Below are 14,296 nucleotides of genomic sequence, written 5' to 3'. Positions count from 1 at the left end.
AAAACCAATAGGATGGAGAAACACGAGGAAATTATACTAATTTCTTCTATACCACTGGGCTCCTTCCCATCAAACATTTTCCACAGAAAAACAGTAGAAGTGTGATCTTTTAGTTATTAACAAGAAAAGCATTTAAAGTGAAAAAAATAAATATTCTTATATTTAATTCTAGGTTTCTATAGCACTACTGCTGCTGCTTTGACAATTTAAAAGACAGAAATATGCCAGAGTAAGCAACCTATAGCAGAAAGGCAGGTCTTTAGAATAAGAACTATACCTGAATGAGCCTCAAAGAAGATAGGCTAGCTTCTGTATTTCAGCAATGAAACAGTAAAGAAGTGAACATGCATCAGGTACAACAAAAACACTGATGGTTTATTCATAAAATGAAGAAATGAAAGACACGTGAACAAAACTAAGTTAAAGCAGCATGAACTGTATTTATCTAGGTACACACATAAAACATCCACCTGCATTCTTAGCAAAATGCAAAATCACAGAAGGTTACAATATACACATGCCAAACAAAAGTAAAGAGCAGATAACTTTGTTGTATTGCACTATTAGGACAACTAAATAGAAACTACATGCTTATCATGCTAAAAAGCACCTTCTTCAAGCTTAGAGACACAGAGCTTTTTCTAGTCACAACCTATCACACTGATACTTGGACCAGAGAACCTGAATTTGCTTACCTCCTGTAAAAGGTCTGCCTGTTCAATGGCTTTGAGAACATTTTTCTTGGAAGTCTCCTGAACTTCCCCTCCTAAAAGGAACTCATCCAGAATGAAATAGGCTTTTTCGAAATTGAAGATGATATCAAGTTCACATACCTAAAATAAATATCAAGAATAGCAAGCATTATTGCAAAATGAAAAGCTACTATCTATCCTACTATCCTCTCAAAAACTTCATTTGTTCACAGTTTCACCAAAGTTCACCAAATCAAGATACTAACTATAACCTTTTAAGAAACTGGGCAACAAACACAAAACAAACCAACCAACCAAAAAAAAAAAATCAACCAAAAACCAAACCAAATCAACCAACCAACCAAAAACAAACAAACAAAACACCCCAAACAACAGCCCCTTGAGAAAAAAACTGAATACAAAGTATTTTTTTTCTTTTGCTTGAGTTAAAAACAGTTACAATAACTTCTTTGAAAAGAGTTTTCATTTTTAAAAAGTGTTTGCTGTCTGATTAAGTAGATGTCTGTCTTTTCTTACCCCTCTGGCTAGTTCACAACCAACTGCCTCCTTCAGAAGCAAGTTTAAGAAGTGCTCACATATTTGAGCAGTGCCAGTAACAAGAAAGTTGGGCACCTAAATGGAAAGCTAAGGATAAGATTTTATATGACATCAAGTGAGACTACTATGAAATTAAATAAATACAGGCAATTAAAATCAGATTAATACCAGTTCTTATTCAAAATAAATAATGTAATTATGCATTTTAACAGTTAGATAGACAACTATCAATTTAGTTTGGCCAAGCAAGCTACAAAAAAGTGTGTTAGATACACCTTTTCAATCCCTAATTGATCATGGTATTTAGGTGCTGTGGAAGTAAAACAAAATTATGTAATCTCTAAAAATTAAAAAGGAATTACTAACTCACACTGCCAAAATACTTGTCAAGAAGTTCTACATAGCGATGAATTATTTCCAGAGTTATAAGTTCATTGTCCTGATCTTCAATAGCACAGCAGAAATACAGGCTTGCATATCTGTAATAACAAAATAATCCTAACGTTAGCATAAGAACATAGAATGATTTGGGTTGGAAGGGACCTCTAGAGGTCACCTAGTCCAACTCCCCTCAGTAAGCAGGGACATCCTCAACTTTATCAGGTTCCTCAGAGCCTCATCAGGACTCACCTTGAACTCAGGGATAACACCCCAAGTACCTCCCCTGGGCAACCTATTCCATTTTTCCACCACCCTCATGGTAAAGAAACATACAATCTATATCTACTCTTCATTGATTTAAAGCCATTGCCCCTCCTACTATCACTACAGGACCTTGTAAACAATCCATTTCCAGCCTTCCTGTAGGCACCCTTCAGGTAGGTCCTGGAAGGTCCCTATTATGTCTCCCAAGAGACTTCTTTTCTCCAGGCTCTCTCAGCCTGTCTTCATAGGAGAGGTGTTCCAGCCCCCTGAGCATTTTCATGGCACTCCCCTGGACCTGCTCCATCAGGTCTGTCCTTCTTGAGGGCTTCAGAGCTGGATGCAGTACTCCAGGTGAGGTCTTACCAGACCAAAGGGTCAGAATCACCTCTCTAGATCTGCTGGCCACGCTCCTTTTGGTGCAGCCCAGGATGTGATTGCCTTCTGGGCCGCAAGCACGCACTGCTGGCTCCTGTCTGGCTTTTCATCCCCCAGCACCCTCAAGTCCTTTTCTGCAGGGCTGCTTTCTAAAACCTCTTCCCTCTGCCTCTAATAGTACAGACTGTTCTGACCCAGGTGCAGGACCCTGAACTTTGCCTTGTTGAACCTCACAAGGTTCACCTGGGCCCACCTCTCTAGTTTGTCCAGGTCCTTCTGGATGATACCCCATCCCTCTTGCTTATCAACAGCACCTCTCATCTTGGAGTCATCAGCAGACTGATGGTGCACTTGCTTCCTCTGTCTAAATCACTGATAAAAATATTAAACAGTACAGGTCCCAGTACAGACCCCATAAGGGACACCACTTGTCACTGGTCTCCAAGGAGGACTTCAAGCTATTGACCCTCTGGATGTGACCACCCAGCCAATTCCTTATCCACTGAACAGTCCACCCATCAAATCTCTATCTCGACAACTTGGCGAGTAGGATACTGTGGGGAACTGTGTCAAAGACCTTGCAGAAGTCTTCATGGAGAATTTCACAAGTGTCAAAAAACCTCCAAAACTAACATTAATGTCATATATCCCAATTGCTATTAGGTCAACAACTCAATCACCATTTAACTGTTCGGGTATCAAAACTAACAAGAAGTCATCAGCTACCAAAACTATCAAGAAGTCATCAGCTACTCTAGGAATCCATTTCCACTCTGGAAGACAGGAAATTCTTTACTTCAGATATGATCTTGAATTCCACTTTAACAGAAAGACTATACAGTTCTACTGAGCGCTACCATACACTCGTTCATGTCGTGTTCCAAAAAGCTACTGCAAAAAAAACAAAACAAAACCCAAAAAACCAGCAATGAAAGCTAGAAAACCCATTTAGTCTTTTTTAAAGTGCCAAAACATTATGCCAAACAGACACACACAGAACAAATAACATTTCAAGTAACACCTGTTGCAACTGATAATTTACATGAATCAGAAAGAGCTTTTGTTAGCCTGGTTCAGAGAAGACAACTGACCACATTATGGGCTGTGAGTAACCAGCCCTCCTGAAAAAGAAGTCATTCAGATGTGAATGTCACATTTAAGATGCAAACTTGTTTCCCATACACAGCAGTGAATAAGCCTTTTAACTTTTGGATATATTTTATCAGCTAGGACTTTGTAAGCCCCCAAAGAAAAAGGCAAGGGCTTTGGCCAGAAGTCCTGCAAAAAAGTTGTATTTTGCACTATGCTGAAATCTACCAGCTGCTTAGCTAGCATCATTTAAGACCTGGAAGTCACCACTCCACACAATCTGCTGAGTCAAACTGCTATGGTTTCTTCATGAACAAATAATCAGAGTAACTTTTATTCAATAGTTTTGAACTATCAGAAAAAAAATACTGCCTTCAACTGCTTTCCATCCCATTACAAAACATGATGAGGGAAAAGAGGAAGACACCTCATCTGAAGCACTTAACATTTTACTTCTCTTGCTCTTTCATTTCTTCACCATATTGACTTTTCAAGCACGTTAGAAGTCTTATACAAGCCCAGTTCATTTGATTTTATGATGTTGTAGTTCTGCCTTATTAATTCTTCAAGAACATTTACAGTCATTGTAGTAGCTTGCAAGGTTCAATATGTATAGGGCATCTTTTAGACAAAGCTACTTAAAAGGTATTGGAAAGTGATACTATAAAGAAAAAGCATGTTTCCCAACCTTCTAAGAAATCTCCAAGTCAAACTCCATGTTATTATATATCATTTTAGGAAAAAAAAAAGAGCTTTGGCAAATTAGTTGACATTAACACTTATGAACAACACTCAGGCCGAATTCATCTAAACAAAGCTTTCTTCATATGCAGAAAAGAACAACTCCGGTGTAGCTGAACTGTTCCCTTACAGTGTTTAAACACTTGAATAATGTATGAACAAACCTCATTGAGTCAAATTTGACTCAAATATTTGCAATTTATCTGCATGGGACCATTCTTCTGTACCTGCCTTAACAGTCTCTTCTGATGCATAGAACTATTTTATGCAAATATCCCCCAAAAACAGGAGGGCAGGGGGAGGGGGGAGTGAGAGAGATTATCTAACATACTTTCCCAGCACTTTCCCAGTGCTTGCAGGGTCCTTGTTTCAAAGAAACATACTTTTGAAATACTTTATTTGGCAGCTAGTAAGCAGATTACACATTCAAGCTCTGCCAACTGCAGTTTTGGAGAAAGAGTATAAAGAAACAAAAACTACTTGGTGGGTATCTTAACAAAAAATGGAGGCCTGGGTATCTTTATTCATTATACATAGATATTTTTCAGTCTTTTTTTAAGCAGCAACTGCTACTAATGGATCACTACTCAACAAACTAGAACAAAATCAGATAACAAATAATCATTGCAAAGGGCATAACCATACTATAAAGGTATTCCTTTCTTCAGACCAAAATTTTCAAAGGCAAATGTAATTTATTTTTTTTTAATCTTCAGGCCAGGGCTTCAGAAGAGAAGTGTCCATACATAGCATACAGCAGATAAACTACAAGTCTTGCTAAATGTAGAAGCTTACATGGAAAGTGCCCATACAAAGACCTACAGGTCACTGTGCTCAGGCTGAAAAAAAAAGGATTTTTGCTCTGCAGAAGTGTTGTTTCTTCCTAATGTACTTGACAGAAATCCAAATGCACCCAATGAAAAGGCAAATCCCAACAGTAAAGTATGCCACACCACAAACAGCAAATGTAGCAGTCTGGAAGAAACAGTCTGCTCCTTTTATTCCTATTGCAATTGTGTAGGGTTGTGGGGTTTTTTCCTCAGCAGGTATTAGTAGCAGAATCTTCAGCCCCATATCAGGTCCTTACACTCATTTTAAGAAATACTTCACGATAAACATGTTCCAGTGGTCAAAATGGGGACCAAAGACAGAGGCACTAAAAACAGTATGGGAAAACCACCTAACAATGTAGTAAGAACAGAAAGGAAACACAGGAGATGTAAATACTCATACAAATTCCTGCTTTAGTGTTTTTTGTGGAAGAAAACAGAAGATCATGCACCTCCCCCCAAAAGTTGTACTAGCTCAGTAGTGGGGAGCCTCACAACTGGCAAGAAGTGCTTCAGCAAAGTTCTCCACTACCACTCAGAAATTCTGCTGGGAAATCAGGTCACTGCAGACAGACAACAGCTTGCAAATCCTACCAGTTTAGTGGTGTTTTCCTACCAGATGACAAGTCACACGCTTGAGGTCATCCCTGGAAGTCTGTTACCAGAGGAAGCTGCAAGCCATGAGGCTGTCTTGATTTAAGTCACACTGCATGTAAATTCTAACTGCAGAAATCTAAAGCCTTCAAAGTCTGGCAGGAGTGGAGCCAAACTGTGAATGAAAACCAAGCTGCCTTTAAGAGGCAGACAGGTGCTTACGGGAGTCCAGGAATCTGGGGTTTGGTGATGGTTTACCATATCTGACTCAGTGAAAATTTGGACTACTGAAGTTGTTCTTGGCAAAATTTTTTTGTTTGGTTGTTTTTTTTCTTCATCCAGAAAACTTAAATACTTTATTAAACATGACCTGAGACTCTAGGACAGGCAGATCAGTCACCATTTAAAGATATAGAAAGCAGTAACACTACCCAAGGTAAGTTTCTTTTACAGTTTCTCACTTCAGCAAGCCTACAGCCTCCACTATTTTTAGAAACAAACATAAGCTTGGTAGTGGTAACTATACCAGAAAAAGTTGCTTTTTGATGCTGAGGTCACACTAGTGCCACATGAACCAAAATCCTGTATAAAGAGGACCTAAGCAAGTTAAAATAAACTTGAGCATCTTAATTCACTATATAATGCATTCAGTCTGTTTCACAGAGCCACTTCATCAATACCATTATAACATTTTTAACAGATACAACAGGCAGATAAGACCTACATAAACATGGAAAGCAGGTCAACTGCTGGTCACATACCACTAGCCACATGACTACACCTTACATCAAAGTATTTTGAACCCAAAAGGCACCCTACTTGCAGCATGTGCTCCTTTGTTGTTTCTTTCAGCAGAAGGAAGATAAAAAGAAAGCTTTAAAACTTATTTTTCTGTCTTTACCATGACTTAGGATTGTGGTTATTTTATGTTAAACTATAAGACGAATGCCACGACATTAAGGGCAGCACAAGCTATGACAGTTGTATAACTTTATACTGCAAATGCAGTGCCAAACTAACAAATAAAAGCAAGCCAAGAGTAATCAAGACACATGATTTCAGTTAACCTGAATATAACAAAGTAAAATTTACATAAGATCAGTTATTCTGAAATTTCTGTTTATGATTGCAATATATTACACAATAAAAATAACAAATACTTCCCGAAGCTAAAATAGTAAAGGAAAAAAAAAAAAAAAAAAAAAAAAAGAAAAAAGGAAAGCATCCCAAGTTTCTTTTTTAGAAAAATCAGAAATGTTAACATTCAACACATTTCTCTGTCCCAACGGGAAAGCTGCATGAACGTCTACATTACGTGCTCCAGTACTACTACAGCTAGTTTTTAAAATGACAGAACATGAAAAACAATAATGAATTCTGTTTGCTAAGTTTTCAATCAGCTGTCTGCAGATTGATTCCCTATTTTCATAAAGTGCAGCTGTTGGCCTGCTGTATTTTAATTTATTTTTCCAGCAAGTCACTTCAAATTTCTATCTCTCGCTGGAAGTCAGAAGCTCACATCATTTTTCAGTCTTCTAGTGTCTACCAGTGGAAAAACTTTTCCAAACCAATTACAGAATACATACATCCAAATTCTTGAACCACATCAAAAGCAGGGAACCTTTCCCCATGTGTTTCATAATTCTGAAGAAAAAAAAAAATTAAGAAGGCAACCATAATTGACCCTATTTTGCAGCCATTATCAATGCTGCATGTATGTAACCAAGGAAAACAAGTTATTCACACATTTAGATGAATTTTAAAGATGCTTAGTTCTGGTCTCTTGAAGTTTAGGTCAGAAAGCATCTACTGAGCTTAGGAGGATGATGAAAACAGTCCAGCTTTCTTGATAAATGTTAAGTATCAGAAAGTAGCCACAGCTATTGGTTTGCCAGTTGAGTTCATTCAGTCCTTGGAAAAAGACACAGTGAGACCCCTGTGTATACTTCTAATAATGCCAACCATTCTTTAAGTTGCAATATGCAGGTCAATTCTCTCTTGCATGCAAATATGCTCCAAAGGCAAGAACAGTGCAACAATTTCAGCAGTTTAAGGCTCATAATGGCAAAATGCACACACATTATGTGCAACAACACTACCTACAAATGCCAGCACCAGCAAGATTCTTCCCAGGAATAGATTAGACAAGAACAGATCTTAATAGAGAGGCTGAAGAGCCTTTTATCTGCGAGCAACTGGCAGCACCTTTTGCAGTTTCACAAGCCACCCAATGCCACTGCAGACAGATTGATCTTTCAGTCACCCTGTTTTCAGAAAGTATTAGACTTTGACTACTATGGTTGTCTGCCAGGAACTACCTACTTTTGAACTGTAACATCTCCCTTTAAAGAAATCATACTAGATGGTACCCTTCAACTTTAGTAACAGCATGATGACTGAAGACTGACTGTCCCACAAACCTAAAAGCTGTTAGTTCTATCAGATACAGGCATTTCAACTGTTATCTCTTATACAGAGTCCTTCTAATGTTTTAGCCTTGTCAAAAAAGCAAAGTAAATCAAGATAAGAGATGCTCATTAGCTTGAGACGAATTAATCTCAAGCAAGCTTTCATAAGCCAGATGTGCCAGATCAGTTTGCAGTCAGCTGTGCACACCAGCAGTCTAGCAGATGGACTGCAGTCTATATCCAGCCCAAAATGGTCTAGATACATCTCCAAGCAAATTTATTTTTTCTCCTTGAGCACAGGACCCACAGTACATTACCAATATGCATTAACAATACAACTGTCAGCAACTCAAAACTGTCGTACCCAAATTTCTACTTATTCCCTAGAAGCAAATGGATAGGAAAAGCAGCTATTAACAGTAATACACTGACAGGGAAGGAGAGAAGCTGTGTGGAATCAACTTGCCACCAAAACACCTACTGCTGTTCAAGACTGGGCAAGGAAGGGAACAGACTGACCTACTCATGCCTAATTTTTCTGATCTAGTCCCATAAAAGCTCAGCTGAAAGACCACTTGGAGGCATTATCGCGTAAGGCAGCACACAGAGCATTTGAACAAACTCCTTTACGTTCATATACAAGTTTTGTGAGGAAACCAAGAAAAAAAAACCCACTGTGTATTCTTTCTTTAAGCACAGCCTTACACATTATTCCTCTATTCTCCTCCCTGTGTTAATGAGCTACATGCATTAGATAGGCTGGTAACATTCATGTCCATGATGTTACATGCACCACTGTATACCTGAAACCAGGACTTAAAACATTTAAACCTTCTTGATTCTACCCGTTTGGTACACCAGAAAAGAGTTACAAACACTGTATTTCAGATCTAGTTCTCTCTGTCCTCCCTACAAAACGAATACAGAAGCATTTTTTGTGGGCCACAAATTACTTACCATCTGAAGATATAACTAACTGGAGAAAGTACATAACTCAAGGTTTTGTAACACCAGCTTTAGCTGGAAGAGATGCAGCCTACCAAATCAGGATAAAGATTATTGTGGAGAAAATTATTTTCACACCTCTGTGTTCTAATATCTTCTTAAGATCAGCAAAAAGCTACAAAATTCTTGCCAAATATTACTAGAAAAGTTAGGGAACAAGTGAGAAACTATTGCCAAGAAAACTATACAGGGCTTGCACCAAAAAAAAAAAAAAAAAGCTATCCATGATTGCTTCAACTAGGAGAAACATATTTCTCTATTCATAGAAAAAAGTAATAAAAAAACTATAAAAACCCAAACTGGGTACTCTGAAAAAATTACTTCATTATTTCTATGAGCCTTTAAAAGCAAGTCACATTCGCATGTGATTTATGAATTCACTGCCTAAGGTAAATATTTATAAAATTTAGTTTTTCTTTATCATTTGTTAAATCTTACAGGATTCATAGCTGTACACATTTATGTAGTGCATGAATCTAAACAGAGAACTAAGAACCACAACTCCTTATTAAAATAGAAGGAAACCTCATTTCTTTTCTTCAGCATATTTCTAAACGCATGAGTGATTTTCCACACATGAATGATTCCTACTTGGCTATCAAATTAGATGCAAGGGAAAAGTCAGACTACTCCAAGACCAGCAGAGGAAAAAAAAAGTCAACAAAAACAAACAAACAAAAATATTTTAAAAATCAACCTTCATTATTTGCTTGCTGCTTATTAAGGTGTTTGTGATGTATGGCAATTACAAAGTTAGTGAGACAGAACAACCTTTTGTAGACAATCTTCAGGTCTCTCCATTCCAGGAAGCTGCACATTTTCGGTTTGCGGGCTAATACTGTTTGAACAAGTTCCCTTGTGATTTTCTTCTTTTCTTTGTCAGATAATGGGACATACCACTTCTGGAGCCTCAGTTTTCCCTGGCGACTAAAAAGCAACATAAACTGCATCTGTTGAATTAGAAGGAGGGGAAAAAAAAAAAAGAAGTATTAATCTCAGTCTCTTGTTTCTAAAAAGATCTCTGTGAAGAAAACCAAACAGGAACCAAGATAGCCATCCAAAACCCTAACTCCATTATGTATTTCTGTAGCAGTAGCAGATGTTACACAAGATTCTGAAGTACCAATAATACAAAGGATTCTGCTTAACAAGGACAGTCAAAGCAAAGACAGCGGAAAGGATGCAAACAAGTTTCAGAAACGGGCGTCAGAACCACCTGGTAGCGACCGAACACACCCAGATATCAGAAAAAAAAAACGTGTCCAGCACTGGTATGCTTGCATTTGCGTTTATTTCGGAAAGCGACAAAAAAACGAGCACAGCCGCCTGATCAAAATACCCAAACTCACTTTCAATTCGCCGGATTAGAGCCTTATAGCAGGAGCAATTTGCACTTAAGATCCTTCTGAAAAGCCTCAGGACACTTTAGAACGCATTAAATCTCCTAATGGGGAGTCCTACGGCACAGAAAAGCCTAGTTTTTTTTTTCTCACATTACACAAAAGAAGAGATTAAGTGCTTTCCCTGCGGTCCTATGTTACAGGTCTCGCTTCCTCTAAACGTGTGATGCTGCAATTATATTTTAAGAGGAACTTGTTGGCTGTGTTTTCCAGCTGCTGCAACATCGGAGGAAACGGCTTTTTTTTCCTTTTCCTTTTTTTGCTCAAAGTTCTACAGGGCTTAGGAAGTTTCGCAGGCAATATGACAGACCTGAAACACGATGAAAAAGCCCAGCCTAGTCCCGGGTGACAAGTACGAACAGAGCCTCCACAGACAAGAAGCAGCGGCTGCAACACCAGCTCCCAAGACCCGCGGTACCGGGGCGCTCCCTCCGGTGGGGGCAGCCCTCGGAACCCACAGCCGCCCCGGAACCCATAACATACACTCGCTCTCCCCCTCCCTTTTCGCAATCCCTTTGCCTTCAGGCGACCCTCTCGGTTCCCCAAGCAGCCGCCGCGGCTCCTCCCTAGGCGGGAGCAGTCGCGGGCTACCCGAGAGCCGCCGCCGGCCGCGCAGATGAGGGGCAGCTGCAGAGGTTCGGGCCCGGCCCGCCCCGACCCTTAAGGGGAACCAGCGCCCGGCGAGGGACAGCCGCCGCCCGTCCCAGCCCAGGGTGCGGAGTCGGGGGGAAGTGCAGCAGCCGGAGCCGCCACAGTGTGCCTGTAAGCTGGGGAAAGCCGCCAGCTGACCGCCCCCTCCCTTCCTTCCTTCCTCCCTCAGCCGCTAACGCGGCCGCTCCCCGACCCGGGCTGGAGAGCAGGCGGGGGGGAGAAAGGGGGGTCGCGCAACCCCATGGCGGGGAGAACATCCCCCGCGTCCCGTCGCACCCTACGGCAGGCTCCGCTTCCCGGCGCGGTGAGGGAGGTGAGCCCGTCTCCAAGGCGGCTGTGCTCACCGTGCCCCGGGAGAAGGGGGTGAGGGGGTGTGTGAAGAGAATGAAGAGGAAGAAGAGACGGCGGCGGCACCGCTACCCCGGGTACCGCTCCTGCTCCTACTGCTGCCGCCGCGGCTGCCAAGCGGGACTGAGGGGAGGGACGGGAGACGCCGCACGGTTCCAGCCTGGCGCGAGAGCGCGCGCGCGCGCCTCCCCGTCCACCCCTCCCCTCCCCGCTGGGGCAGTGCAGGTCGGGGCGGGGCCCGGCTGGCGGACGCCGCTCCCAGCAGAGAGGAGGGCGGGGCGGGAAAGGAAAAAGGGGCGGGGCCCGGGGATTCCGCCGTATCCCCCACGGGACGCCCCTCCCTCCCTCCCGCCCATCTCCCATCTAAAGTTTATCGGATCTCGGCTGGAGAGGGAACGGGGAGGACGGGGGCTGTTGGGTGGTGAAGGGGGAGATAAGGGGAGAGATATAGAACATATGGGTGCTTGCGCAGTGATGCGAGAAGAGGAGGGGGAGGTGAGGGAGGGCGTAAGCAGCCAATGGGGAAGCTTAGGGCGGAGGAGGTGGGAGGAGCAAAGGGAGGCATTGACCAATGAGAGGGAGGGAAAGGCGGCGCAGGAGGAGCTGGGGCGGAACCTCATCCCCGCGGCCCGAATTAGGATAGGGCAACGCACCGGCGCGGCAACAGCCAACCCGGCAGCGCGATGCGCTTAGCGGTCCGCCAGCAGCCAATGGCCCGGCGGGGCACGGAGTTGGGGTTACGACATCGGTCAATCAGGCGCCGGGAGACCGAGTAGCTCCTCCTTCCCCTCTTCCCCCCTTCGCCTCCTCCTCTCCGTCCCGGAGGCAGTGGGGAAAGGCGGGGCCGCGCCTGCGCCCCTGGTGTGTTGCTGTCTAGCACGTGCGCTCCCCGCGTGGCCGGGGCGGGGGCGCGCGCCGGGGGAGTCCCGCGGGGGAGCCGTTGGGGCGGGCGGGGAACCGTTAGGGCGGGAGGTGAGGTGGGGGTCCTGGTAGCGGTGAGGAGATGGCCGTGAGGAGAAGCCGGGCTGGGGCACGGCGGGGAGCGGGGTTGTTCCTCTCCTCAGCTCCGCAGTTTTGTCTCTCTTTTAAATAAAAGTCACCTTGGTTGCCGGCGGTAATAAGATCCGCGGGGTGCTCTGCCGCCGCTGCCGTCGTCTTGATGTTTTTAGCGGTGTCGCGTTTCGCCAGCGCTTTTGAAGTATTATTTCTGTGCAGCTAAAGAGATTTATTTTTTCGTGTCCAAAAAGGTTTGATAGGGGGTTTATTTGCTTTGCTGGTTTGGGGTTGGGTTTTTTGTTTGTTTTTGTGGGTTGGGGTTGTTTGGTGTTGTTCGATTTTTACATTGTTATTTTTAGTTCTGAGGGTGTAATTTTAGTTGAAAGAAATTCAGAGGCGTGTGTCTGTGAGCCAGAGTTGGAGCACCTTATAAAAGCTTCTTTTAGGGACTTAAAGCTCTCGACGTCATTGGTGCTCTTTCTCCCACCGACATTAAAGGCGGCAATAATGAGAAAACACGACTTCAGCCAGCTGATCCTTTATTGTTGTTCCACGGTGATTGACAGGACTAGGTGAGGAGATTGTGCTCTGCTCTGTACATCTCGGTGAGGAGTAGCTTCAAGCACTTCGGGATCTGCCATGCTTTTATTACTTTTTATTATTGACACTTAAAAAAAAGCCCATTCTTCTGGCTACAAAACAGCTGTCACAGCAGAAAGCCAGTGCTGGAAATGCTTTTGTGTAAAAATGTGGATGGTCTGAAAGGAAAGCCAATTTTCTGGCATCTCGGGGAATGCTATGATCAATTGTACTTAAGGAAAACTGCAAATATATTTCTCATTTTATAGTAGGGGTTATAATTGTAAAAGTGACCTGGGGACAAGGAGGCATGCACAAAACCAAACTGAGTGAGTAAGGCAATTACAATATTAGAGGTCACATAGCAAATAAGAGCAACCATTGTAGTGTCTTGTTTCTGTTGTATTTAATGGTTGTTCAGCAGTCATCCTTTTCGTATTTGAACTTGTCTTTAATCAAGCAGAGGAACAGATGTGTATGGATCTGTTACCTCAGAGTCCTCCCATGTACCCATGTACCAGTCCTCCCTCTTGCCAGTAGCTGCCATACATTCTGCTTGTTTCCTGAGAGGATATTTTGGAGTCTAAAATTGCCCATTATTCAGAAGAAAGGTTTCCTTGATGATCTTTTTCATAATCTATACTTCATTTTTCTTGAATTTAGCATCCTATATCCCCTGTGTTTTCTGTTATGAGTGCATGCACACTTCAGGTACTTCTATATTTTCTAAATCATTATTTAAGCCAGCAGCCAATTTTTATTTATCTTTGTCTAAGCTACTTCCTCTATATTAGCAGCATTATGATAATGAGAGCTCAGAAATTAATTTCTGAAGGAGTTGCACCAGACCTGTATTACGATTTTTCACTTCCCAGCTCAGTAAAATATTTCTACATATGGATCAAACTACAGATTCTACAAATGCCTAGTTGATTGAAATCAGATTAACTATCCAGATGATTCAAGGAATGTATGTGGTTTTTTAGGTAAAAAGACAAAGTCCCAAAGCACCACTGGTTTTTTTGGTGTTTTTTTTTCCTTGTATCTTCAGGGATTTATGTCATCTTTCCTGCTCAAAGTTTCACTTAACCATTTCATTCAGTGATACAAGGACATTTTTTCAACTGTTTTTCTCCCTCCTCTCTGTTACTTAGCTGGATTTCTTCAGACTTTATCCTGAAGTTTCTTAATTAAATCTCTTGCTGGTCAGAATCGCTCTGCTCTATTCATTTTCAGGTTGTGTGGGAGACCAGTGGTTTTATCAGGCATGGTGGGCACTGGTTTTAGCCAGGTCTAGCTCAGCTGAAGCTTTGTTTGCCTCAGCCTGTCCTGCATTTTCATCACTGTTCCAACTGAATAATGCAAATTTTATCAAGCCCACCCAG

At 42.2% G+C, this 14,296-nt stretch overlaps 1 protein-coding gene across 6 annotated transcripts in view; it reads right to left on the bottom strand.

Annotated features, from left to right (window-relative positions):
* The window catches only part of AP1S2 (adaptor related protein complex 1 subunit sigma 2), a 33,731-nt gene extending 22,230 nt beyond the window's left edge, over nt 1–11,501 (bottom strand). For 3 of the 6 annotated variants that reach the window (XR_003988584.1, XR_003988583.1, XM_030465537.1), the window contains exons 1-4: nt 11,333–11,498; nt 9,709–9,887; nt 1,621–1,729; nt 696–833 (exon numbers count right to left, since the gene is read on the bottom strand). Coding sequence is in view for 4 of the 6 variants with exons in the window: in XM_030465537.1 (XP_030321397.1) it covers nt 696–833; nt 1,621–1,729; nt 9,709–9,887 (426 nt within the window). In the remaining 2 variants the exon portion in view is untranslated. Of the gene's footprint in view, nt 1–695; nt 834–1,620; nt 1,730–9,708; nt 9,888–11,264 lie in introns of all 6 variants that reach the window. The other 3 variants (XM_030465543.1, XM_030465555.1, XM_030465559.1) reach the window with 2 other exon arrangements.
* Nucleotides 11,502–14,296: the final 2,795 nt, after the last annotated feature.

Source organism: Calypte anna, chromosome 1 (assembly GCF_003957555.1).
Source record: "Calypte anna isolate BGI_N300 chromosome 1, bCalAnn1_v1.p, whole genome shotgun sequence".
Taxonomy (NCBI): Eukaryota; Metazoa; Chordata; class Aves; order Apodiformes; family Trochilidae; genus Calypte; species Calypte anna.
This window is presented reverse-complemented; position numbering and strand designations above follow the sequence as displayed.